Here is a 20,345-nt window from a genome sequence, read left to right on the forward strand (position 1 = left end):
TATATCTAATATTAGACTAACCTTTCAACTTTACAGACGATCTCTTTGTATGCGAACGAAGGTTTCTTTTATTTATTTATTTTGTTAAATTTATTTTAATTTCTTTTGTATTTTTTCTCTCTCTCTCTCTCTCTCTTTCATCTTTATTTCTCGGAAACTTTTAACCATTATATCACCGGAAGAAGAAGAAGAAGAAGAAGTAGAAAAAGAAGAAAAAAAAACCACAGTTGCCCTTTTAAAACGTTGAATTTTCTTATCGTCTTTTGCGTCCGTGTTAAAGAATCTCATTAATATCACTGTCCGAGGGCGTCGAGTTTTATTTCTATGAATGCACGCATACGCAAGAGCCAAGGAAGAATTTCGCAACGACTCATTACCGGAATGACTTAAAACATATTTGCGTTTAATTAAATATAATGTTAGAATAATTACACTATTGTTAATTCTTTCGTCGATATGCAAAAGCAACGTTTTCATTTAGTTTTACATATTTAATCGATTAAACACAAAGATAATTAATAATCTTTTAAGGGGAAAAAAAACAACAACAAAACAAAACGTTTATTCACAATTTTTTTCTATATATGTTTTCATTAAAAATAATTATGCGATAACGATGGTACATAAAGTTTTGACTTTGACCGATGTGCATACATGAATATACATACATATGTATATATGTATTTATGTATATATGTTTAATATACGAAAAACTTTCCAATTTTTCTATATATTTAATATAAAATAATTATAATCGATGACGTAAAGTTTTGACTTTGACCAACGTGCTCACATAAATATGTATGTGCATATATACATATACGAAATACATACTTACAGTAAACTTGATAGTATATCGAGGTCAGATTATTATATATCTTTCGCGTAGGTCGTACAATTTAAAACATAATCGTAAACGGATGCTGATAAATATCTTTCACATCGGTGTAAAATTATATTCCAAGTTCTCTCGTATTTTAAACGGTATCAACAACAAACCACCACACAAGTTTATCGATCGAAAGTTGCATAGTAAACACGCGTATGTGAATTATTTGAACGATTCTACGACAGCAACGATTTATAGTAGTTTTACCTTGCACTCGTTACAATTTCATGTACGTATTATGAACCGTGTCACTTTAAATGTCGTTAACAACAGATAAAACTTATTGTTAGTGTTAGGCACACGCTTGTTTCCTTCCTTCCTTCCTTCCTTCCGCACGAGACTTCGGAAAATTCTGTTATCCCAGGTTAACGAACTCTCATCACATGTAAAACCACAAAATTAGTTCAACCATGCCCTGACCGAATTCAATTCGCGAGCCTTCGAAACGTGTGCCCCCACGGTCGGTCTCGTGTCTCGTGCACAAGCAAAATTATTTTTAGCTTCCTCTACGTTTCAGGAAAAGCTTTTTATACTAACAGTCGTATGTAAATAATTCATCCCCCTTCTCCCGCCCCCATTCCCTCCGCGGTAAAAAGAAGTTTTTCTTCCGTTAATAAGATCAAAGGAAAAAAAAACAATAAACGAAAAGGCATACACCCCCCTCCCCCCGAATAATTTAATGAGCAAACGATTGATTTCATTTATTTTAAGTGAAAACAATCGAATTATCAAAAGTATTAAAGTTAAATGATAGGTATCGTGAGAAATGTGATCATAGACAAGGATAACGAAAAATGTGGGATTGATTTCAGGGATTAAATGGTGATTTCGGTGCACGCGAGGTGCTTATTAGCGAACTTCATGCCTCTGCCGAACCTTTGCGGGAGAGTTGCGCTGCAGAGGTCCGCGAGAGGGTCGAAGCTGCGGTAAATGAAGCTGTACGGGCTTGGGAAGACACCAAAGCCGAATTGGATGCACTTTGTACAAAATATCAACACGCCTGCAACCTGTGGCAACAATATAGAGATTCGAGTGCAGCTGTTAAATCCTGGGTGGACACACAAATGGGAAGCGTGGCTAATTTACCTGCGGAGGAGGCTATCAAACAAGTTAAGGTAAGTGTGTTTAAGTAATATATATTTGTGTGTGTGATTTCAATTATTTTTTTTAATATTAACAGTTTGAATATAGCATTTAATTTTGTTTGATTGAATGTATAGAAAATATCAGTGTACATTCGAATACGATTAACGTACAACTGACGATGTACTTTGAAATCTGTCGAAATAATTCGTTCAATTATAACAACCTTTGTAAATCGTATCGCTAATTGTAACGCTAATTGATATTTTTTCGAGACGATATAAGGTGAACGATATATAACGCCAATTAAATATATTCGCACCTAATTTAAAAAAGTTCCATTACGATGTTCGCAATTTTACGATAGGACGACTGTTTGATTGTTTTTCAAATACCTTTAGGATCCAAACAAAAATGAATATATTCTCATTTAATTATTAGGGAAACGTTAGAAAATAATAATCTTAAAAATTGGTCAACGCGATGCAAATAAAAAAAAAAGAAAAATAATAAATTGATCACCCTGCAAAAAGAAAAAGAAAGAAAGGAAAAAAGAATACTGCATTGATCAAAACCGAAAAATAATATTCGTAACGATTAATTATTCAAACTAAAGTTAAAAAACAATATAAAAACAAATATAACATCATTATCATCATACCCCGAATACATTAAAGATACTAACGCATGAAATACTTACGCCCCTACTATTTATGCATAAAAACGCGCATCTTTCTCTTCTTTGAGAATTGATGCGCAACCGATGATTGGTTCGCTCATACTCCCACCCCTTGTAGAACGACGAATCACGGACGTGCATTGGCGTGCTATAAGGGGTGGTCGTTTAGTTAGAGAGAAATAGGAATACACGAGTCAAAAGAGCCCCCCCCAAAAGAGACTCTGCTCTCTCATCGATCCCCTTTGAACGTGTCGTCATTACGACACAACTACGACTACGACTATGACTACAACTCCAACTACAATTACGACGATGCCAACGGCAGTCTGGACCAGAACGTCGTACTGATCTCTTCTCTTTAATCTTTCTTTCTAGCTAAGAAACTAAACCACATCTGTTTCTTGTCATACTTCGTGATACAGTTTTTCCTGATACTTTGTGGTTTCCTCTAAGAGTTCCGGTTTTTCCCCTTTTCGTTATGCACATACAAATTCAATTATTAATATTAAATGAATAACAAACCTAATATTAATTAATAAATCTCTCTCTGTCTGTCTCTTTCTTTTTATTTATCTATCTAATCTATTCTATCTTTCTCTGTCATCACGTGCGTTTTCAAACCGGTAGAACAAACGGGACCACGTGTATTAAAGAAAAACATTGTAAATCGATACACGGGGTTTTGTCACGTGCGTGAGAATAAAACCCCAGTCTCTTCTTTCGTTGTTCTTTGACTTCATTTTCTTCATTTTATTATTTTTTTTTAGACTTCTCTCATCACCCACGTTTAATATTACGACGCGCGTGTGTGTCTGTGGTGTGTACCGTGTTCCCCACCTAGTTTTTCCGTAAGAACGTATACACGTATATATGATGTGTATATGTGTATATATATTTAGTGCCGCGTGTAAAATTCGTTCCTCGCGATAGTTTGACGTGCGTGAGTATTTCCGTAGTGTCGACATCATCACTATCATCGTCCAAAGGGTGGGGGAAGATTTAAACTTATGCTCTCGGTGATCCAAATTCAGAGACATGTGCACGCCGGAGGAGGCGAAGGTACGATCGAACGAAACCGATCTTTTTTACCTTCGATTTTACAATTTTATATAAATATTATTTAAAAAGAATTTTTTTAAAATTCCTTTCTCTTTCTCTTTTTCAATCATTTCATTTTACGAAGAGATAACATTGCTTGGTTTAACTTTAGATTAGTTTTACTTTGATCGGGAACTTTAACCAATGACGTCATTGAAAAACAAAAATTCCACCATTTCTTACGTTTATATCTTAAGAATATTTAATATATTAGGTTGAATTATAATGTATTAATATTTACAAAATAAAAATTGTATGTTCAAAACAATCCCCATTATGCAATTTATAACATAATAAAACGCAAGAATTTTTAATGTTAGCTTAATATCAAATTGTACGATAAATCTATCCTAACGGTATTAGAAATGAAACCGGTAATATATATTTGATTATTTGTTTATTTTTGTTTTCTTCATCGTTCAATGTATTAACATAATCTACGGATACAATATCACAGAAGAGAAATACAGTAAAGAAAATATATATATATATATATTCTTTCTACCTGACTGCCATATGTCACAATCATAAACATCCTATACTTTCTACGACATCTGCTCATTTACGTATGACTTTTAAATTTGTTATATCTTATCAGTAACATATATAATATACTCACTATCGGAGTAATACTTTTTAAGAGCAACCGTGATTTTGGAATATAAAATACAAAAAAATGAAAAAAAAAAAGAAAAAGAAGAGAGAAAACATTCGTCGAAGAATTTTTTATTTTACTGCTACCTATTTCGAATTAAATAACAAACGTGTTATCGAATAGTGATAAGAAATGAAGCAATTACTATTTTTAAAACATATATACCTCTATATTAGGAAAATAACCCGTTATCTTATTTCAATTACGTAATATTAAAAACACAACGATCGTTTGCATATGCGTTGTCTATCCTATTAGTTTAACAATTACAATTAATCGTTACTTAATTATTACTTATTTGTAACTTCATTTCATTTTTGTTTAACTTTCTTTATTAATATATTCACCGAAATCTTATATAGTACTATATTCTTACAGTATATTCTTGAATGAAATATCTAACACAAACATATATATATTTACATTTCGTAATAGTGATAGTAAATACATACATATATATATATATATATATATATATATACATAAGAATTAGAATTCAATTAACTTTTGTTTACTATCATATTGAATGTTTTTTAATTGATTAATTGTGCAACTCATAATAATCGACAAATTTCAGACAATAATTATTATTTTGTTAGACACACAAAAATGTAATATTATATCTGTCATATAAATCTTGTATATATTTAAAACAAATATATATTTTTTTCTTCCAAAATTCAATACAGATTTGCGAAGAAACCCTGGCGGAACACAAGGAAAGGTTGGCAGAATTACGCGATTTGGTAGCCCAGATCGCATCTGACGTTGGTTTGGATGCTGGTGGTCCGTTACATTGCGAGGTCGAAGCACTTGGTCGTAGACTCGAAGATGTTCGTGAAACTTTGTCAACCCTTGCAGACACCGCTGACGTGCGTGTTTTCAACCAGGAACTTACCCACGTAGATCTTTGTCAAACGAAGAATTTCCTCGACACCGTACAACAGGTAAGATCGTATTTTCTATTTATAATATTATAATAGAACTTTTAGATATTAATATAACGTAAATATTAATTTTAATTGACCACGTGTACGTGTGTGTAAACTCTGACGTACGTGTTTCTAACCAGGTATAATGCTTACTCGCGTAGATCTTTGTCAAACATAGAATTTCCTCGTGGTACCGTACAACAGGTACGATATGGTTTCTTTTTTTTTCTACACACATCTCATTAGTAATATTATATTATGTGAACGAGATATTATTATTAAAAACAATAAAGGCATCGTTACTAGATAATATAAATTTGGAAAATATTTCATTACCGATTATTATTATTATTATTATTATTATTATTATTATTATTATTATTATAAAATATATATAATATAACAAAATTAAAACATAGATAATAAATTTGATCGAAGACTTGATTTTCACTATTATTATTTTGTTTTATTTTGTTTCGTTTTGTTGTTTTTTATTTAAACAAAATAGAGAAACACTTATTCCTGTAACAACCGCGTTGGTTGGTTCCGCTTACAAGGCAAACACTATTGGTGCTAGGTACAACCACGATCATCCATCCCCTCACACGAGCGTTTACATTTTAATCGTCGTAGTTTCTAAACAATTTGTTATGTCAAGGCCGAAAGGCTTAACCTGGTATTGCAATTACATCAGTCACGAAATCCGCAACAGCTGAATGGCCGCAACGGTGCACTTAAACAAAACTTTCTTTAGCAGAGACCCAGGGCCGATGGGAAGCATGTTTTCGATGGAATAACCAATGCTTAAAAGCTAAGAGAGTCTTAAAAGACTCTCTGCTAAATTCTTTCCCTCTAGTATGACGCATTCAGAAGGCCAAATCGAATTTTATTTTTGGTATACCAAAGCTGTTTTATTACATTCTTTTTTTTTTTTTGTTTTTTCTCTATAACAAAGTATCGTAAAAAGAAATTATGACAATGATCTTTGCAATAATAACTTTAAATATCTAATTATTTAAACTAATTTTGGATTACATATATATATATATATATATACTAATTATTTTATGAAATAACTGTAGATATATTTAATTATTGTACCACAATTCCCCCACCCCCGTTATGCGTCAGAGTTTCGGTCTTATCAGCAAAAAAATCACTCGTTGCAACGAGTGCAACAACGTTTGCAACTTCCGCTTGTGGTCTACAACGAATGCGATCAGAAAATTCCAGGTTTTTTGTTCCCTTATAGTCACTCGTCGTTTACCAAGTACATCGTTAACCTGAAACAGTTGTTAACTAAAGTACCACCGTATATATATATATATATTTATAAAATGATTATTTATCGAGAAATAATTTATATTTCAGAGTTTGACAACTGTCGGACAAGAAGAATCCAATGAACACTTGAAACTACTGCGTAATCATTTGCTAGCGTTAACACGAACGGAACCACAGCTCCAATCTATAAAGGATAGGACAGTAACGATGTCAACTCAAGAACCGTCAGTGGTTGAAGTACTTCAACAATGGCAACGGGTATTCAAAGAAACCTTCCAACATTATCACCGTTTGTCCGCACGTTTGTTCAAATCGCAGGACGTAATAGCGGTTTTAAAATTGTGGCAAGAACATTTGACTTATGTGCAAGAATTTTTATCCAATCGCGTACCTGGCGATTACAATGGTCTCTCGGAGCACAGAAATCTTTGCGAAGTATATAGAAATTTACTAACCGATCAACAAAATCATTTGTTAACCATACACGGAAAAGAGGATAATAAAGATAATTTAAATGTTACCGAACAATTCAACGTATTGACGAATCTTCACAATGAAACATTGGCAAAAATAATCGAAAGGCATACGGCTGTACACGATAGATTATTAGCATGGGACAATTACAGGCGCGATCAAAATGATCTGTTCGCATGGTTGAAGGACATAGAAAGGGAACGCAGTAGATTGCAATTACGTTTCATACACCTTCACAGATTGGATAAAATTCTTCAAAGGATACAAACTTTATTGGAAAAAATACCATCGGGCGAGGCCCAAATAGAATCCTTGCAAAAACAACAAATACCTTTGCTGGTTGATTGCGACGAGACATTGGCTGTTTCGGTGCGTATGGAACACGCCGCTAACGTTGAACGTATTGCCAATTTGCGTGCCGGTTTAGAAACCTGGAGAGATTTCGTTGAAAGAGTTAGGAAACATCACGAACAACATGTTGCACAAACCGAAAAAATCACTGATATCTTGCAGGACATCGGTCAGATACTTAATTCGGTTCTTCACTCGATTCCGGGTAAATTGTCGCAGACCAAGGATAATTTGTTATTCCTACAAAAAGTGAAAACACGTTTAGCCAAGAACAGCAACGAATTGGAATCCTTGAATGTACTCACCAAACAATTACGCGAATGTCTCAGCCCGTCGGATATGAAATCGTTGAACCAACACGTTGCACTTTTGTGGCAACAACAAGGTGATCTGGACCATCAATTAGCATTAGTCGAATACAAACTTGGCGAACGTTGCGACCTTCACAAACGTTGGATCAACAGACAAAGCAGATTGTTGACCTGGATCGAGGATGCGGAAATCAGAGTTAAGAATTGGGACATGGCACCTATCGGTGAACCCGAAGAACTCCTCAAACGTTTCGAGTGCGAGTTGCAAGCAGAAATAGCATTGAAACAACGGGAATACGAATGGGTGTTGAAAACTGGTCAACAATTAATCGACGCTACCGAAAATAGTGAAAAAGCTAAAGTGCAAGCCGATTTGGACTTGGTTAACGAAAAATGGTATAAATTGCTTAACAGTGGTAAAGTTCGTGCTAATAAATTGCTCGATGTAATACAATCTATTAAAAATCTCGAAAAGAAATTAATAGAACAAAGAAGTTGGATGACAAGTATAGAAACGCAACTTTCTGAAAATTTTATCATAGAAACGATTAGTCAAAGCTGCATCGATAAAAAATTAGAGGACCACGAATACATTCAAAAAGCTATTCAAACAGAAGGTGCCAAAATCGGTGAGATATTGAATCTCTGTGAAATGTTATTATACGATTCTGATATATGGAAAGCATCGTTGAACACTGATACGATAAAGAACGGTATGGAAAGTCTTGAACGTCGTTGGAAAACTACGTGTGTTAGATCGGCCGAACGTAAACAAGATATCATACTAGCCTGGAAATTGTTACGCGAAATGGATAATATTAGAACGGAACACGAGGGTTGGATAACACAAACTGAAATTCAGCTTGCCAATTTTGAAAAGGAAATGCATGAGATTGCTAAAAAGGATACGGGAGAAATGTTGGATGGATTGAATGTTATTATGAAAGATATCGAAGCGCACGAGCCGGCGTTGAAAATTCTTGAACAAAACTTTGGACGGCTCGCTAAGACCAGATTGGAACCTGAAAATTTAAAATCACTTACCGGTGAAACTAGAAAAATTATAGATCGATGGCTCCAACTTAGTGTCAGAACAAATTCCATAATTTCAGCGATAGAACGCGAACAAATGGATTATCACGAATTTAGTTTGGCTCACGGTGCCGCATTAGTTGGCCTAACCCAAATCGATATTCGATTGACTCAACTGCAACACTTGCTTACTCCCGAACAACAATCCTCACCCCGTGGTAGATTGCAACGTTTATCTGAAATCGAAAAAGAATTAAACGCACAAAACGTTCTATTGCAAAAAGCTGACAAATTGGCTCTAAAAATAATGCAGGAAAGTCATCAGGACGATGTGGCCAGTATACAGGAACTCGTCGACGAATATCAATCCCTTTGGAAAGAAATTAAAACGCGCGTTGCCAATTTGAGGATTGAATTAGAATCTCAGGAAAAATCAGAAGTCGACGAGGCCGTTCAGGTTGAAACTTTGAAATTCGAACAGGATACGGCTGTACAAGTTAACACATTACCTAGATTAATTAGAATGACATCTTGCGACGCTTATATGTTGGAATTGAAAACAGCTCTGACAGAGTGTCATCATTCATTGGACACTTTAGAAACTACAATTACCCCGGAACCTGTATCCGGACCAGGTTTGAATACAACTGCTAAAACGATTGTAAGTAGTTTTTCTTCTTTTATATCATACACAATTTGTATTTTCTATTAAAAAGTTTTCTCTTATCGTATTACTTTCATTTTCAAAATCTATTATATAGGCAAAAATGATTGGATGTTGTCAATCATCTATAGAACTAGTACGTCACCTCCATGCTTTACTCATGGAAGATACGAAATTCAATATAGAAACAACAATAAGCGACGAAGTGCAAACTGTGATATCTCGATACGAAGCTCTTCTTTTACTAGCTAGAACACGTGAACAACAAATCAGAGAACTCAGGTATATTTTTCTAACTAATTAAAATTATCATCTCATATAATTATTACCAAATTAAATGGTTAAAGGGTAGGGGGGAATGCTTATTATTAACATCATATATATATCATTGATAACATCATTAATTTCAAAATTCTAATCAATTAACAAGAAGACATTTTGCTATTAATAGGTCTCCCATTACAGATGCTTATTCATTTCCATGTAATCAGTGAGTTTCTTACTAAAATATTAATACAATGAATGTATATAGAAATATTTAACAAATCTATAAAGTATAAAAAGACAAAAAAATATTAAATTATTTATAATATATTTTTAGCGACAGCGGTAGGCTGACGTGCCCTTTGTGTTCTCGACGTAACTGGACTCAATTAGATAATGATCTATGGCGCCTAGAAAAATGGTTAGAGTTTGCTGAAGGTACACAAAGTGAACAAAACTCGCCACCAAGTAATATAGAGGATCTGGAATATGTTATACAAGAACACAGAGAATTTCTTCAACATCTTGACAGTCATAAAAGTATTGTTGTTAGTTTAAACATTGTCGGTGCCCATTTGGCTGAACATACGGAAGACACTAGTCGTGCAACAGAATTACGTGATAGATTAACCATCGCAAATACAAGATGGGACAAAGTATGTGCGTCCGCTGAAAAATGGCAAGAACAATTGCGACGCGCGCTTATCTCGAATCATCAATTTCATCGTATCATCGAAGAGCTGTTTGCTTGGATCGAAAAAATAGAAATTGCAATTAGGACCAGTGAACCAATTGATCTTTCCGAAGCTACGGATATTCTAGAAACAAAATATAATAAATTCAGGTATGTTCAATTCTCTTATACAAAATTAAATTATTAATATTCATTATATAAACCTTCCATTCTGATATGTGTATTTTATACATTATTATTGATTATATATTTTCTTTACTGTAAAAATAGTATAAAAGTTATATAAATTACAATTATTTTGTATCCTCACTTACGTTAGACATACAAACTTATTGATACGCATTTCGATACACAAATATAAATGCATTTTCATTAAATTTGATTTCTAATACATATTTCTTGTTTTTTTTTTTGCAAATTAATTTGCATACAAATTAATATTTATATTATTATCGAACAATGTGACTAATTTGCTTTATACATAAAATACAAATAAATAAGGAACTATTATCAAATTGACATAATACTATACCCAGTGATGGCAAACTATTTTTTCTAAAATATTCTAAAATATTCTAAAATAATTAAAAATTATTCACGCAAAATTCATAGAGAGTGACATACGAATAATAACGGGTTCATCATCACTGTACTATACAATTAGTAATCTTCTTCTGCAAGTTTATATATGTTTATGCATATATATATATATATATATATTCAAAGTTTCGTAATTATAGTCATGTAATAAAAATTACAATACCATTTAAAAATTTCTTTTTTTTGTTTAAAGGGAGTTACGAAGCGACCTTGAACACTGCGAACCACGTGTTTTATCTCTCCAAGAATCTGCCGATCAGCTATTAAATGAACAGGGAGGAATGAGAGCTCGACTACAAGAACTTCGATTAAGACTGCAATCGTTACGTCGACTGACAGGCATCTATTCATTAAAATTAGGAGCAGCATTAGGATTGGATCCACGTGATATTGGACTAGTTGCTACAACTTCCTCATTAGCCACCCTTTCTCGCGATGTAAGTTCAATTCTTTAAATTGCATATCTAAAAATAAAATACATACAATTATATCAATTATGCATTATATAGATATATATATATTTGATAACGTAGACATTTGTTTAAAGTAGCATTTAAAGTTGCAGGTATAAAATAATTTCAGGTCACTCGCTGAAACGTGATCTTTTTGCTTTTGTTTTTTAAATGTTTACCTATTTAAAGTATTATAGATTATTGCATGATATATATAGAGAATAAAAAGAATCCACGTAAAATATTATCTCTTAAAGCGCACGAGAGCAATGAAATCCGATGAAAGGGAACCAAAAAACATTGCAGCACTAAAAAAAAGTGCACCTGTTCTTTCTCATTGGCTTATACCATTATCACGTGCGCCATATGTAATAATAGTAGTAATTCACTTGCACAGTACCTTATTGTTTGTGTTTTTTCTTTTGTTTAATTGTAGCTACTCGATGAAGCTGCCTCTGGGACCTCTCAGCCGCACACGACAGCTGCCACAGAGTACGTTCTCTTTCCTTTTCCCCTGTTCAATCCAATTTTATTTGAATTTTCAATTATCATTCTTTTCCATATAAAGAATATTTTTGGTTTGTTTGTTTGTTTGTCAATTTGTTGTTTTAAATTGTAAATTAAATCATTGTTTTTTTTTTACTGTAATTGTTACAGTGGTGACGAAAGACGTCAAATAGTATCAAGACGAGGATCTAGTTTCCTAGGAAGGGTTCTGCGTATATCTCTTCCGATACAAGCATTAATGCTGTTGTTACTTGGTGTAACTTCATTGATACCATCAACAGAAGAAGATTATAATTGCATGCTCTCTAACAATCTCGCTCGAAGTTTCACTTTAATGGTCTATCATCCAAATGGACCTCCGCCTTTGTAACAAAAACAAAATGTCTTCACTTCATTTATGTCTATTAGTAAAAACTACTACTGCATTGATAAAAAGCATTGGAAATAAGGTTTAACAATCGTAACGTGCGAAACGCTTAAATATAAATGAAACACCGCATATATATACATATATATATTTATATATATGCAACAATTTCAAATATAACAAGATTTGTATATATCATTATATAACACACGGATTTTCGTATAACGTCAATGACTTAATTTATTCTTTGGCTACATAATTATGATCTTTTAAAATGTTGCAAACTATAAATAAGATTTGCAACATTTGTGACATAATAGTATTTTGAATAAAATATTTATATAGGATTAAAAAGGGAAAGCAGTGACCTATAGTATTGATGACGATAGTATTTATGGTAAAAAAGAAAATAAAACTAAAAAAGTAATATATACCGATAATAAGGATCATCATCTAATTATTACAAAAGAATAGAATTTGAACACACGATTACTCCACAATTAACGCTTCCCTTAAAATATAATGTTCTTTTATTTGATAGAAACATAAGAAATGAACTATCTGTATGAAGTACTTGTTGTATTATTCCTGCATAGATTTACAAATGCAGATTATTTACATTATGCATATTTTTTGTAGGATAAACTAAGGAAGATTTGCCGAATTTTTATTTTTATACTTTATGTTTATACCAAATTCGGTACACGAAATGTCTAAATCTGATTTTGATACAATATTATGATAAATAATGGTGCTAATATGAAAGACAGTATGTTAAATATATATAGAAATTACATATTCAAATTTGTTACTTCACTGCAATTGGTCATAACTGTGCTGAAACTTTGTAAATATTATTTAATAATACCTTAAGATGATATTAATATCATAAAAAATAAAGAATATATAATTTGTGAATATGCGTGATGATAAATACGCACAGAATGACAAGAAATTAATTAAATACATAAATACTGACTTATCCTTATTTCGTTTAATATTTGTTCGTACCACCCCCCCCCCATCTTATGTCATATTTAATTATTCTTTATAAGTTTCTCCAATTTGCATTATATTTCTTTAATCTACTAAATTTGTACAGCGTTTATAACTGTATCCTTCTTTAAATGTAATTTTTTTTTTCTTCTTGCAATTTACTAACTAATCGAATACATATATTCACTTGTCTTATTTTATAAAAACAGTTCTATAATAGTTTAGAAAAAAACAAATTGGTATATATGGAAAATTGCATTTATTCCTTATCATAGGAAAATTTATACTGATTATCACGTCGCATTAATTATCACATCAATATAAAAAACTGTACAAATGCATAGTCATTGCATAAAAATATAAAAGTATCTGATGTGATATCAGCTTCAAAAAGTTACACTGAAAAATTTATTGTTTAATATTTCACTTACTTTTATGTATTCTGATTTTTTAATGCCGTTAACTGTTCTGTATACTCAAGAAATAGCCTTTGCCAACGAAGATGACCACCAACGACATTCAATACATCTCCCAAAAGTTTGTGCTTTTTTATACCCTATATAAAAAGAACATTTATTTATTGATCTACAATAATGTACCTACAAAAAAGTAACTTACTAGAATCATAGGATCCCATGATGTACTTTTAGATGCTGATGTATGACTTGGACCCAAGAGATCATCTAAAATTAATCTCAAACGCTTCTCTAACCCATCTAAAAGAGATACAATAATTTATAATATATTCTACGTAATATATATATACAGAAACAATCATTGCAGTAATTAATCTATGAAATATACCTTGAGTTAATAGAAATGATACAAGTGCCATTATCCAATGAACATACTCTTGTGCACTACCAAGTGCTTTAGATGCTAATAATTGTTGTTCCATGTAAGACACTATACTGGGACCCGTGTGTGCCAATCGAGGATTAGGTAAAACATTTCCAGAAGTTCTTAGTAAACCCTCTTGTAGAGAAAATAAAGGTCCTCGAGGTGTTCTACTACCAGATGAACTTAATGCATTAAATGAAGACCATCGCCATACAGGATCGTGGCTATCTCCAATTAACAACCATGTTCCTAAAATAGTTAATTATATATTTATTATAAATTAATATATATCCATATTATTATCCATTTATCTCTTCTAGTAAATAACAATAATATCAAAATACCCATTTCTTTGTGATAAATATATGCTCTTGCATTCGTAAATGCTAAATGTGGCATTCCATTGTAAAGCGTACACGACAATATCGACGTTCCTGGTGCTGCTAAATGAGCAGCTGATGTTGATACGATCATTCTACACGTATTTCCTATTTCCCATACTCGTACATCTCCGCAAGTAGATATAACCATAACCTGATAATAACGAATAAAACAATCATATTTTCTATAAAAAAATATAAATTTTCTATATATAAGCTTTTTCATTAACATATAATCCAAATACATTACCGCATTACCAACAGCATGAATTTTTGCTAATGGTGCAGGTGGTGCTAACGGAGGTGCAAATCTAGATCCCTTGATTGGATGAAAAGTATGTAGACTACCATCTTCTAAACCAACAGCTATAACAGCTGAAGAGGCAGCAAGTGCCACGGCATTGTAACCCAAATAAAGGTCCCAAGTTGGTTCTGAATCTGTACCTCTAAATACTTGTAAATGTGCTAAACCCTGATTATTACTGATTGTAACTGCATGATGACCAGCTTGTTGAGATAATGAAGCGGACGGTTTCAATGCAGGAAGAACGATTTGTCCTGCACCTTTTTCAGATATAATTTTTAGTTTTTTATTTGGCGATAAGTGATGTAATTTCGGACTACTTTGCTCCCGTCGTTTTAGGGTAAGTGACGAAGCTGGAGTATTTATGATAGCAGAATTCACAGAAGAGGTAACATTGGGTGTAACAACATCGTTACGTTTTTCTATTACAATAGAACTTTTTGTTTGCGGTTTACTTGTAAACGTTGGTACTGTAGTTCCACCATTTATTGCTGTATCCCTAAAATTTATTAATTTCATCTAATGTTTAATTTATTTCATAAATTAAGAACATATAGAGAGTAATATACCTAACTTATAATTACTCTTACACTAATATATTATATGATATATTTAAAATTAACATACATTATATCAGGAGGTGGTGGTATAAACATTGGAGTGATTCTTCTTTTACCATCAGATGTTCTAGTTTCAATTTGTTTGTTAATGGGACCTTTAACAGGTGTAGTTGAAGTATTTAAAGGTGCTGGAACTGAATTTGTTGTAGATAAAACTTGCTGTTGACTAGGAGGTGCTGGTGGTTTCAAATTCAATAATTCAGGAGCTTCCATCACCATACAACCTCCTTGGACTAATGGTTTTCCATATAAACGTTCATGTAGACTACTCTGTACGATCATATATAAATAATATAATATAAAGTAATATACACTGCGATAAACATAATAATAATAATAAAAAATAACATACTTGTTCAGCAGGATCTAAAGGTTGTCCAAGTTCTTGTTGAGTAAATTCAATAAATACAACAGATCCATCCCAAGAACAAGCTGCAAGTCTAAGACCACAAGGAGACCAACTTGCATCCAAAACAGAATGAGTAAATAATTCACGAATCACAACTAAAGGCCTTTTAAGAGACGTTAACCACACCGATAAAGAACGATCACGAGAACCTATAGCAACACAACAATATTGTTGTGGTTTAGATGAGCCTGACTGTTTCTTTTGTAAAATATTTCCATTAAATCTCTGTAAATGAACATATATTATATATGTATATTATATAGATTTAAATATCATTTAATGATAATTAATTATTTATAAAAATCAAACTACATACGACACAAGTAACCGCTTTCCTATGACCAACAAAATCTTTGTCTTGTGTCCATCCATCTCTTTCAATTATTTGTGCTGTAGGTCCACCTCCATTCATCGCATGTGCTGAAACCAAGTATTGCCCATCTGGACTCCAGGATAATCTTAAAACATGGGTCGTTCCACCACATTCATCAAATGGCTCAGAGATTAAAGCTTCTTCTGTCCAGTCTGTAGTACGCCATACTCTCAATGTTTTGTCATCAGATTGTGATGCTAAGTATTTTCCAACAGGATCCCAAGTAATGCCTTTCACAAAACCTGTATGACCTTTCAAAACAGCCACAATGGCAGGAAATTTGGATGCATCCCATACAATTACACTATTATCTACAGAAGCTGAAGCCAGCCACGGACTATGTGGAGCCCATGCAAGATCCAAAACATCGGCTTCGTGGGACCGTAATGTAGCTATACATCGCCAAGTTTCTACACTAGCTTTTCCTCCAAATACAGAACTTCCACCAGAACCACCGGATAGTCTCCATATCATAATAAGTTTGTCTACACCACCGGAAGCTAGTAAACCATTATTACTCCATCTTACACAATTTACACATGCTATAAAAAAGACCAAATATATACAATCTAACATTGCAATAATAATTGAAATTAAATGATTTTTAATGTCTATAAATATATACCAAGATGATTATCTAGCTGACATAATATTTTTGATACATTTGGATCCAATTCAGCTGATTCATTCACTACAGGTTCCATATTCCATATGACAACCCTTCCAGAATCACCGCCTTAAATTAATAATATCAATTATAATATAATATTGCACAATAATTAAGATAATAAAATATAAATGTATACCTTGGCCTCCGGTAGCAAATCTTTTACCATCAGGGTGTATGTCAACGGAAAATATTGAATATCCTAAAAGACATTCAGGATTTTAATTTCATTCATTTAACATTTAAAAAAGAATAAAAAATGAAATATAACAAACCATCGTGCGTGACCCAATTAGGTTTAACTAATTTCATCTTCTTATATTAAATAAACTATTATAAGAATACCGTTTGTATATTACTATATGTAAATCTAAATCATTTCAAGTAATTAATGCCCGTAAAAGACATGTTTCCCTCAATAATTCAAAAGTTTGATAAAACATAACCTGGAATTAATAGGAACCACTGTAAACGCAACGCTAAAACAACACAGCCATAGAAAAAATATAGACGTTAGATGAAATTTCGTTAAATCTATCTAAGCGAAAAACTGGGTGGTAAAAATTCTTAATGATTCTTCTCGAACTACTTTACCATGAGAGCAATGATCCGTACCGACAGATGATAACATAACTTTCTTCTTTTTTTTCAAATTTGTAAATTAGATAATATAAATTTCTTGCGTTTATAAATATTTCCTATTAGTGGAAATAGGAAAAATTACATATATGCATATAATTATAATAATTATATTATTAAAATAACATATTTTTATTATTTTATTCATGTTTAATGGTACCACGATGTAATTATAAATGTATATATGGAATGTAAATGTATATGTACGAAGGCACTATCTGGAATCCGGTAATACTTGAAATGATAAGCTAGTTCCTGAAATAACTATACTGACTTGTTTAAATATGAAAGAAGACAGTATTACATAATTCAAATATTGTAAGTAATATATAAATTTATAAGAAACTAGAAATTAATATTAAAAAGCAATTACAATTGAACAAAATAAAATAATATTCAAATCTCGTACATAATATGTCTCTACAAATCGATTAATCGATTTGTACTTGTTCGAATTTAAAATATCAAAATAGTTTTTACTGTATTAATCATGATTGTAATATAAAAATATCTCTAGCAATTATAAAAGAATGAACATATCATCAAAGTAAAATTCATATAAAACAACGATAGAAATAAACAAGAAATTCGTATTTATTAACGCATAAAACTAATTTTCGGATAATACCAAAGATACTTTACTATATATCATTAAATTACTTTGAACAATATAGATTTATCTCACAACTTGTTATTATTATAATTTTTTATATAATTATATAAATATGTACTCCTATTAGGATCATACTTTTGATCAGCATAATCTGCAGTTTGTGTTTTATCACAAACCATATCTTCGTCTGAAGGTACCTCGTCAATAGTCAATTGAAAAAATTTATCTAACGGACATATGTCTTCACAACCTGGAAGTTGAAGTACTTCAAGCTGGAGTGGAATTCCCAGATAATGTAATACCTATATATAAATAAAATAAAATAATATTTATAAAAAGAAACTTCGTAGATTACGAAAGTTACGTGGATAGATAATTTCACTGCTTTATATGCACTTTAAAGCATAAAAAAAAAGAAGACATATAAGATATAGTATTTAAAAAAAAATATAATCAAAATAATAATATATAATTATCACATACTCTGACATAATATAATCCTTCATTGTACAAAAGTTCCATAAAAATGCTACTGGAATATGCAGGAACATGTGGTTTAAATATATTCAAACTATACAATAAACTGGCAATATTTGTTTCGTGACCACTATATAAAAACAATTTCTTATCCGTTTCAAAAGTGCCATTTACATATCCAACTATATTCTTTATAAATTCTTTAAGCATGGCTCCTATAGAAAAAAAAGAAAGATAATTTAATAAAATACATGATACGAATGTTAAAATGTAGAATGATGATATTAATTTATCATTAAATGTTATACCTCCGTATAATTTTCTTAATGATTTATTATAATTGGCAATCTTATAAGCATAAAGAGTGCCATTATAAAGTCTACCATTCGGAAATAATGGTTTCGTCCAAGCAGGTAAAGGAAGACCCATAGAATACTCTGCCATTAAAGTATGATACATATAATAAATATCCCAAGGAGTGGAAATATTTTTTCCAGTATATTTAGTTAGTTCAATTTGCAAGTCTTTGTATTGTTCACTTTCTTGTTTAAATTCGGAAGATTCCAACACTTTGTTGTATTCGTCTAAATATCTGCAAACGATTAAAAATACATTTTACTTAATACTACATTTTAATCTTAGTAATAACAAATGAGAATATAATTATGAGAACATTATTTTATAATCATATTGATAAAAATAAGAGTAAAATAATAATAATAATAATAAATACCGAGGACACTCGTCTGCGAGAAAAAGATTATCATTGACTCTTGAATTATATTTCGTAGGAATCGGTTGCCACCTTAATTTAGGATTCCATATTTGAATACCTTTAGCTGGAAATAGTCCTGCTAGGACGAGTTGTAAAGATGCTTTTGTTCTATCGTAATCAGAACTTTTAGCTTCGATAGTTTTTGGAATATAAATCGTACTGAAATAATCGTCGTATCTTTTTCGAAGAAATTCACCTAATCTAAATTCTCGTTGCATGCCTATCTAAAAATTACACAATCGTTGATAATACATAATAAATCTTGTTTCCTAAGAACAATTAAACAGATTAACGTTGTGCTCGTTAAGAAGAAGAAGGAAAAAAGGAAAAGAAAAAAAGAAGAAAATTGACGTACTTTTGTTAATTGTCCTCTACCCATCGGATAAAAACTATAATTTAAGTAAGGATCATTTGGATATTTTTCAAATCGACTGTCATCAGGCGTTCGATCTCCATGTCTAAATAACTTTTAATTAAAACAAGATAAAGTATTAATATATTCATGCAATTAATAACAATAAATTATAAAATATAAAACAAAAGTTTGAAATATTTTTTACATACTACGTTTAACAATTTTAACTCGAAATCGTCATTTTTTGATGCACAGATGAACGTCACCATAACACTAATAAATAAAACAATGGAATACCTCATGGTGTATAGATTTGAAATCATTTTATTTCAATCTGGAAACAAAATATGAATATATATTATAATTATAATATTTAAATTTGTCTACACTCTGTTAACTATCATATTAACATAATGAAACAATTATTATTTTTCATGTTTTCTTTTTTGTTATTGAAAAATCAAAATTATTGTTACAATAATATCAAATATAAGATTATTTAATTTGTTTTTATGGAATAGCATACACGCGAAGACGGCTCCAACATATATATATATATAT

At 31.4% G+C, this 20,345-nt stretch overlaps 4 protein-coding genes and 1 long non-coding RNA gene across 6 annotated transcripts in view; 2 read left to right on the forward strand and 3 right to left on the reverse strand.

Moving 5' to 3' along the window:
- The window catches only part of LOC106790722, a 28,825-nt gene extending 26,891 nt beyond the window's left edge, over positions 1–1,934 (forward strand). Inside the window, exons 20-21 of the mRNA XM_014755828.1 lie at positions 1,702–1,815; positions 1,914–1,934. Coding sequence (XP_014611314.1) covers positions 1,702–1,815; positions 1,914–1,934 — 135 coding nt within the window. The remainder of the gene's footprint in view (positions 1–1,701; positions 1,816–1,913) is intronic.
- LOC106790726 (nesprin-1-like) overlaps positions 1–13,318 on the forward strand; it is a 14,432-nt gene extending 1,114 nt beyond the window's left edge. Inside the window, exons 2-10 of one of the 2 annotated variants that reach the window (XM_014755834.1) lie at positions 1,702–2,004; positions 5,094–5,351; positions 6,708–9,449; positions 9,550–9,734; positions 9,904–9,942; positions 10,054–10,560; positions 11,204–11,447; positions 11,899–11,954; positions 12,120–13,318. In XM_014755834.1, the coding sequence (XP_014611320.1) occupies positions 1,954–2,004; positions 5,094–5,351; positions 6,708–9,449; positions 9,550–9,734; positions 9,904–9,942; positions 10,054–10,560; positions 11,204–11,447; positions 11,899–11,954; positions 12,120–12,339 (4,302 nt within the window). In that variant the 5' untranslated portion in view covers positions 1,702–1,953 and the 3' untranslated portion in view covers positions 12,340–13,318. Of the gene's footprint in view, positions 1–1,701; positions 2,005–3,239; positions 3,711–5,093; positions 5,352–6,707; positions 9,450–9,549; positions 9,735–9,903; positions 9,943–10,053; positions 10,561–11,203; positions 11,448–11,898; positions 11,955–12,119 lie in introns of those variants that run through there. The other variant, XM_014755835.1, reaches the window with a different exon arrangement.
- On the reverse strand, positions 6,438–7,509 carry LOC106790728. Its single transcript, XR_001382112.1, has 2 exons — positions 7,426–7,509; positions 6,438–6,619 (listed from the first exon to the last, which is right to left on the reverse strand). It is a non-coding gene; the product is annotated as an uncharacterized LOC106790728 (long non-coding RNA).
- LOC106790727 (protein HIRA homolog) lies at positions 12,247–17,409 on the reverse strand. The gene is made up of 12 exons (XM_014755836.1): positions 17,201–17,409; positions 17,065–17,127; positions 16,884–16,994; positions 16,202–16,800; positions 15,829–16,110; positions 15,484–15,746; positions 14,803–15,355; positions 14,517–14,706; positions 14,137–14,421; positions 13,951–14,048; positions 13,764–13,888; positions 12,247–12,331 (listed from the first exon to the last, which is right to left on the reverse strand). Exons 1-11 carry the CDS (start codon positions 17,235–17,237, stop codon positions 13,766–13,768), a joined length of 2,604 nt encoding a protein of 867 aa, XP_014611322.1. The 5' UTR covers positions 17,238–17,409; the 3' UTR covers positions 12,247–12,331; positions 13,764–13,765.
- Positions 17,410–18,140: 731 nt separating this feature from the next.
- LOC106790732 (venom acid phosphatase Acph-1-like) overlaps positions 18,141–20,345 on the reverse strand; it is a 5,241-nt gene continuing 3,036 nt past the window's right edge. Inside the window, exons 2-7 of the mRNA XM_014755839.1 lie at positions 19,994–20,118; positions 19,785–19,895; positions 19,388–19,653; positions 18,963–19,246; positions 18,661–18,869; positions 18,141–18,479 (exon numbers count right to left, since the gene is read on the reverse strand). Coding sequence (XP_014611325.1) covers positions 18,246–18,479; positions 18,661–18,869; positions 18,963–19,246; positions 19,388–19,653; positions 19,785–19,895; positions 19,994–20,107 — 1,218 coding nt within the window. The 5' untranslated portion in view covers positions 20,108–20,118 and the 3' untranslated portion in view covers positions 18,141–18,245. The remainder of the gene's footprint in view (positions 18,480–18,660; positions 18,870–18,962; positions 19,247–19,387; positions 19,654–19,784; positions 19,896–19,993; positions 20,119–20,345) is intronic.

Source organism: Polistes canadensis, unplaced genomic scaffold (genome assembly GCF_001313835.1).
Source record: "Polistes canadensis isolate GaletaPanama2010 unplaced genomic scaffold, ASM131383v1 scaffold_257, whole genome shotgun sequence".
NCBI classification, from domain to species: Eukaryota; Metazoa; Arthropoda; class Insecta; order Hymenoptera; family Vespidae; genus Polistes; species Polistes canadensis.